Source organism: Schistocerca serialis, chromosome 7 (genome assembly GCF_023864345.2).
Source record: "Schistocerca serialis cubense isolate TAMUIC-IGC-003099 chromosome 7, iqSchSeri2.2, whole genome shotgun sequence".
NCBI lineage: Eukaryota > Metazoa > Arthropoda > Insecta > Orthoptera > Acrididae > Schistocerca > Schistocerca serialis.
The window spans coordinates 628,037,250-628,044,876 of record NC_064644.1 but is presented as its reverse complement, the minus strand read 5'-3'; the positions used below and the strand labels follow the sequence as shown (position 1 = coordinate 628,044,876).

General features: G+C 39.0%; 1 protein-coding gene across 1 annotated transcript in view; it reads left to right on the top strand.

The window, feature by feature from the left end:
* The first annotated feature begins 6,645 nt into the window (after positions 1 to 6,645).
* The window catches only part of LOC126413311 (molybdenum cofactor biosynthesis protein 1-like), a 101,473-nt gene continuing 100,491 nt past the window's right edge, over positions 6,646 to 7,627 (top strand). The window contains exon 1 of the mRNA XM_050083210.1: positions 6,646 to 6,663. Within this exon, the coding sequence (XP_049939167.1) occupies positions 6,646 to 6,663 (18 nt within the window). The remainder of the gene's footprint in view (positions 6,664 to 7,627) is intronic.

Genomic DNA, 7,627 nt, shown 5'->3' with positions numbered 1-7,627 from the left:
AATAGTAACTCTGACATTTACATGAAGAGGCATACCAGCAGCAGCAGTTAGCTGTCTTTTAAACTTCATTTGATGCATCCAGAACATTGGAGATATACTGCAACGTCAGTAGGACATATTTACTGAGAAAAATGATACACAACACACTTGCCTCCACTGAACGCATCCACACCCATTAATGTACAGGCAAAAATCCACAAAACCTAACATTCTAGAAGTGGAACAAAATGAATAATATTTTTCAAATACAGTGCTTAAAAAAGTTTCACACTGCCCCCACAGCTTGTATACTTTGTTTTTAACCCATTTGTGGGCACATTTTTTGTAGCAGCCCTGTAAAGTTAATTGTTTTGGTATCATTTTAGAAGTGTCAACTACATGTAATTTTTGATTATTTTATTTTTGTGGTTTAGGAGCAAAAAACTATAGTGGTAAGTATACTTCCCACTGTCTTTAGTAAGCTGTTATGAGTTACTACTACATGTGAAAAAAAAGGAATTTTCTGTTTTTATTTGACTATCTATTTTACAATCCTAGAAACTTCATTTAACACTACATAAAAAAAACGAGCTGAGACAAGTCGCAATAGCATATATTGCAGAATGAAACAATGTGTTCTGTTGTAACAAGTGACAACAGCACTGATGTCATGACAAACAGACACCAGTTGTTTAGCATATTATCACAAAAGGTCAACCACATCCAGAGGAGGTAAAACATTTTCCCAAGAGCATAGTAAAACAACTAAATTAGTGGTAAGTATGGTCAGTTGGTGGTAAGTATCCTTTCTGCAGTCCAAAAAAGAAATTAATTTTGTGGTAAGTATATTCCCCTTGTATCATGGAAAAATTACTTTGGTAGTAAGCATACTTCCCAGTGGCCTTCAAAACAACATTATTTGGTGGCACATATAGTTGCAACTGCTTCTGAAAGGAACAAGTGACATTTAATGCCAATTAAAAGCTACATTTCATAACAGACAGAAAGTTCAGCTGGTGCAGCAAACTAACATCAGGTGCCAGGTGCATACAGAGCTCGTATGATGTGTTCTCAGGAATACAGTAAAGAAATACAGTTGATGGTAAGTACACTTCCCACATCCTGTGAAATGGTTAAATCAGGAACTTCTCTCACAATAAATCGAGAAAGGTGGCACAGTGGTGAGCTCACTGGACTCACATTCAGGGCGACTAACAGTTAAAGTCCATGCATTACTCTCCTGTGGCAACCTGTTCATCTCAGAGTAGCCCTTTCAACCTACAGCCTCAATTATCTGCTGGACGTATTCCAATCTCTGTCTTCCTCTACAGTTTTTGCTCTCTACAGCTCCATCTAGTCCACCCAGACTTGGGTTACCTGAGCTTTCTCTAAGTCAGTACAGGCAAATGCCGAGATGGTTTCTCTGAAAGGGCACAATAAATAGCATTCCCATCCTTGAAACAATCAGAGTTTGTGCTCAGACACTAAAGACCTCAATGTTTATGGGACATTAAACACTTATCTTCCTTCATTTCTCCTTTCTCAATATTCTTTTATCTACCAGAAATCACTAAGTACAACTGACTGTGTAATGTAGGTGAAAGCGAACCTGCACTCTCATTTATTTTAGCAGAGTGCACTGTGTCTCCATTCGTTAATGGGACAGTGTGACTCACGTGGGCCGTACAGTCTGTCGACCTGCTGCAAAGAGTCACTTACGGCTTTTACTGGGCATGAGAGATATACTTAGCAGTAGCTGTGTTTCTTTACTGCATTTATGGGAATACATTGAACCACTTCTGCATGCTCCTGGCATCCAGTGATAGTCCGCTGCACCAGTTTACTTTCTTTTTGTTATGAAATATAGCTTTTAGGGCTGTGAGAAGTATACAGCCCACCAAATAGCAGTGTTTTAATGGCTCTTGGAAAATATGCTTTCCATCAAAATAGTTTCTCAAAATGGTTTGGGAAGTACACTTACTGTATTTACCCGAATCTAAGCTGCACTCGAATCTAAGCCGCACCTGAAAAATGAGACTCGAAATCAAGGAAAAAAAATTTTCCCGAATCTAAGCCGCACTTGAAATTTGTGACTCGAAATTCAAGGGGGAGAAACGTTTTAGACCACATCTCCAAACCGAAGCAAAGTTGGTCCATTGTAATATGAGACAATTTAGGTCGAATGAATGACGATACAGCTACAGTAATTTGGTGCGTGTGGTAAACTTAGCAGTTAAGCTTTACCACGTAGTCATTGCTATGCGTCAGGCTCTCCGTCCATATTTATACTAGAGAGCCTTTTTCACGTGCTTCATCTGGTTGGAATTGATTGCTTATTTTTCTTTGATCTGATAAGTGCCGTTCTCTTTGTTATAGGTGTTTCCATCACTGTAAGCTCAAAATGCATTATTGTACTGTGCCATGCATTGTTTGTTGCATTCTAATTATGCGTGTTTATGGCCTGTTGCCGCTCGCGGAATGGCTTGCTTTTGCGCACGCTACCGCCGCTTACAATTAAAAAAAAAAAAAGAGAGAGGAATCGTCTCATCAGCGAAACAATGGCAAAAGACCGCTATTTGTTGTTACTTACACTGCCGCTTTCTTTGATAATGATCAACAAGAACCATATAATAGACTGCATATGATAGATGTTCCAAACGAAAGTTTAGCGAAAAATTTTCTCCGTTTGAAAATTTTTGCAGACGCCTCTTTAGTGCATTACATTCTACACAGAAATTAGAGCCATCTTAGGTTTAAAAATCTAGTCAGTTGCCATGCTTCATTTCTGACTGTATCACTATTCAGCATAGGAATAATACGAATATAAACATGACATGATATATATATTCTTCCGTGTTTGCTGTTGTCTCACTCTAGTTTCGTAGTTTATTAGGAAGACAGGATTTAAATGAGATAGCAGGAAACACATAGGAATACATGGCAAAATGTTTACATTCGTATTATTCTTATGGTGAAGAGAATACTGCATGTGATTCACAATTCATAAAAGTTGCTATTAACAACCATCTCTTGTCACAGGTAGGAAAAAAATTCAGAACGTAGACTTGGCCATATTGACAAACATCCCAAACAGTCTTCCAGTCGGATTTTCGTAGCGCATTGAAAGGCTGCAACATTCGGAGATGAAGAATACGGAATTTGTATTTACTTCGTTGGATAAAGTATGAAAATGCAGTGGTCGAAACTTGGGGCAGAGAAAAAAGCTCATCTTCCACCCCCCACGCCCGTTTTTTTTAAATTTGTTTACTGACGCAGAGGTTTTGGCGCCAGTATTTATCTTTGTGCCTGAAAAGCATGCCTGTGTAGTGCTACATATATTCAACGGCAGAAGTTAGTTGTGGCAGCACCTACCAACATTTTTCAGAACTTCCGCTTACTTTGCACTTGATTCTAAGCCGCAGGCGGTGTTTTGGATTACAAAAACCGGAAAAAAGTGCAGCTTAGATTCAAGTAAATATGGTATTACTCAATTATGTCTTTTGTGAATCTCGGGAAGCATACTTGCCAACCACTTAGTGGTTTTACAAAGCTTTTGGGAATATATATTACCATCTGTAGATGTACCTGGTATCTTGTGATAGTACACTGTACCAGATGCATAAAAATTGCTACAACAAACAGTTTGTGGCTATTCTAACAGATATACATAAGGCACTACATTCTAAAATATTTGCATCTTTCACTGAAAAGCAAGCAACTAGAGGTAAAGTTCTCTTGCCATTTGTAAAAACAGTCGCAGATCGCGACCTCCGAGTGCTATGAAGAAAAGGTATTGACGCAGTGCTTAAACCAAACTGAAGACCACAACAGCAGCCATACCCAAGTAAATTGCTATGCAGTAGTTTCAGTGAATTTGACAATGATGTGGCTGCTTTCATGGTGGCCCAGTCACATTGTGGGGTAAAAATACGTTTTGTTTATGACAAGTTGTATACCAATAAAAACATCACACACAGATACTCTTTATAAAATTATTTAATTGGATAGATAAAAAATCTACTCACCAAGCAGTGGCAGAACACACACATAAAAGACTGTTGTGATAGGCAAGCGTTTGGACCCAGTGACTCCTTCTTCAGGCTGAAGGGTTGCAGGGGAAGCAAGAAGGGTGAAGGAAAAGGACTGGAGAGGTCTAAGAAAAGGGGTAGATTTTGGGAAAGTTACCCGGAACCGTGGGTCATGGGTTACTTACCGTACAGGATGAGAAGGAAAGACTAATTGTTGGGGACTGCATCGGGCAAGATTCGGAAACCTGAGAGCTTAAAGGTGGAAGACAGGGTAATATGCAAGACAGAGATTACTACTAAAACTGTACATGAGTTAATAAGAGTGAGAAGCTAAGTGTATTGTATGCAACAGCTGTTGAAGGGGCAGTGAAAATAGACGGGAAAGACAATGAAAGATGTAGAAAGCTAAAACGGGGTGAAGCAAAGAGTAATTACAGTGAAGAAAGGCTGAGACAGGAGAAATTAACGTAAATTAAGGAGAGGTGGGTGGTGAGAACCAAGGACACGTTGTAGTGCTAGTTCCCACCTGCGGAGTTCTGAGAAACTGGTGTCTGGTGGAAGAATCCAGGTGGCATGTGTGGTGAAACAAGTGTCGAGGTCACGTATGCCATATTGTAGAGCATGCTCTGCAACAGGATATTGTGAGTTTCCAGTATATACACTATGCCTATGCCCATTTATCCTAACTGATAATTTGGTGGTAGTCATGCAGATGTAGAAAGCTGAACAGTGTTTACATAATAGCTGGTATATGACATTTGTCGTTTCTATTTTTCGCCTGATCCGCAGTTCTGGGTGACTTTCCCAAAATCTACACCTTTTCCTGGAACTCTCCAGGCCTTTTCCTTTACCCTTCTTCCTTCCCCTTCAATGCTTCTGTCTGGAGGAGCCACTGGCTCCGAAAGCTTGCCAATCACAACAGTCTTTTATGTGTATGTTCTGCTGCCACTTGGTGAGTAGATTTTTTATCTATTCAATTAAATAATTTTATCAATAATTTATTGTTTTTGTTGTTATAGTTACTCTTTATAACCTACTTAAAATACATCACGTACCCTCCTCTCCACAATTCTTCGAACACATAATTTTGCCTTTTGTAAAAAATCACTGCATTTCTGTATAACATACTTGGAGTCAAAGTGTCCAACATCTATTACAATCATAAACAGAAGAAAGAAAGTCATTGTATTTATTGGCAGTATTACGCAATCAAATATTTTGAAAGAGTTCCAGTGGTATAAATTTACAAAATCTTACAAATAAATATATACGTTTATCCGTTAAATCAATTCTTAGCAATAACATAATAGTATAAATTGCAGAATCAATATAGCCAATTTTAATGTAATGACTGCAATACAAATACAAAATAACAGCGGTAAGTTATAACAAATGAGAGAGAGAGAGAGAGGCATTTAGACAATGTTTCATTACAGTGTGAAACTTATTAGAATTAAAATGAAGCCATAGTGAATTATTACATTCCAAAAATAATAATTATTGTGCTCTTTCACCCCAAAATAATACATTCATTAGGTAATATATACTTTTAATTTCAGAAATTTTTACAACAGCTCTGGACTTCACTGCCTCGATGAATTTATTACATGTGTCAATGAAAGAGGGTTGATAACACTGCTTTAGTCATTCAATTGTTCCTCATGTGATATTCGCAATGTTCTTAATAACTTCTTATGTAAAGTTCTATCATGAAAAAGATAATCTACGTAAGTTTTAAAAGTCGCGAATCTTTAAACAACAACTTGAAAATGGGTATATCAGTATTTTGTATACATTCTAGCATTGCTAGATTTACTTTTAAATTTTAAAGTATATGAGCAGATTGAGTGACTTTCCATCCAGAAAATTTGCTGTTGGCAAGACCTCACTACAACGAAAAATGGTCTTTCCGGAGTCAAATGCTAAAAAATTCATAAATACCAGCATTGTAAGTGATACAAACAGGTATTAAGCAACGGGCATAAATATCGTTCTGCTTGATGAGAAAAAAAGTAGGTAGATGAAAGAGTAAATTGGGTGCAAGGATTGAACATAAACTCACCCAAATTGCAAAGGTTTTTTTTTAAAAAAAATATGTAAAGAGAATTACAGATGAAGTGTTTTCTAGAATGAGATTTTCACACTGCAGCATAGTGTGCACTGATATGAAACTTCCTGGCAGATTAAAACTGTGTGCTGGACCAAGACTCAAACTTTGTGATCGTAACCCCAGACCTGTGTTGCCGTTTTCGGAGGTAAATCTCGTATCTGGAAAGAGGAGATGACACTTAGGGTACTATGGGCGAGCAGCTGCCATCAATTTTTGGTGGTGTAGAACCCACAATAGTGGAACTGCTGCCTAGTCCAAAGGCACCTGTTACCAGTCTTACCCCACAATAGTGTATCGAATCCAGACTTAATGTCGAAGCTGATAAAAAGTCATATGAGAGATTCCTGTAATCTAGGTGTGACTGCACCAATGCTGCATACAGCCATATCAAACTAGAGTGGACCACACCGCGGTCGGTGTCGCTGAGGCATAGAAGAGCATTCAGGTGCGACCTACGTGTCTGCTTTAGTTGACAAAGACGGGCAAGCCATGTCAACTAGGCATCAAAGACCGGTCCTAAAAAACACAATGACAGAAATGCATAAAGTAAGTCATGGCAGCCAAAAAATGGATGCTATGAGTGAAAGCCCAGGATTGTGCTTGGTGTATTGCTCCCTGCATTCTGCCTCCAGCAATAGCCATCGCGGACGAACAGAAAAGATGGGGACACCATATGTCATGCAGCTGCCGCCAGATCATTGATAGCCACAAAAAGGAGAACGACACTCAAAACAGAATCTTGTGCAAGCCCCTTCTCCTGCAGGGGGGGATGCTACAGGAGGCACCAACGTGTACCCAAAAAGTGAGACATGGAAGAAAGTTCTGGATAAAAATCAGGAGTGGGCCATGGAGGCCTCACTCCTTTAAGGTGGCAAGGACGTTATGGCACCATGTGGTATCATAGGATATATACGCAGATCAATGAAAACTGCAACAAGGAATTGATGCTGAGCAAAACCTGTTCAGATAGCACACTTCAAGTGGACTAAATTATCTTCAGTAGAGCGCCCTTGGCGAAAAGCACCCTGGATCGAAGCCAAAAGATCCGGGGATTCAAGGACACAATACAGCCTTCGACTAACCATATGTTCAAGTAACTTGCAGGACACTGAGTAAACAATCTGGACGACAGCTGTCCGTTTGAAGAGGCAATTGATCTGATTTCAAAATTGGAATAATGGCATTTTCTTGCTACTGGGAAGAGAATTCTGCATTGCACCAGGGATGGTTAAAGAAAGGCCAGGTACACTGACGGAAAAATTTGCAACACCAAAAAATAATTAATGTAGAGTAATGAAATACCAGGAATATATTTGTTGAGACAACGTATGTAAATTATTAATGTTGCAGGATCAGAGATCAATGTAAGTGTGGGAGAAGCCACTGCAAATGTAAAAGTAAATGCTGGTACGCTGTTGTACACATGTCATGTGTCATTTTGCGGGATGGAGTTCCATGCCTGTTGCACTTGGTTGGCCAATATATGGACAGTTAATGATGTTTGTGGATG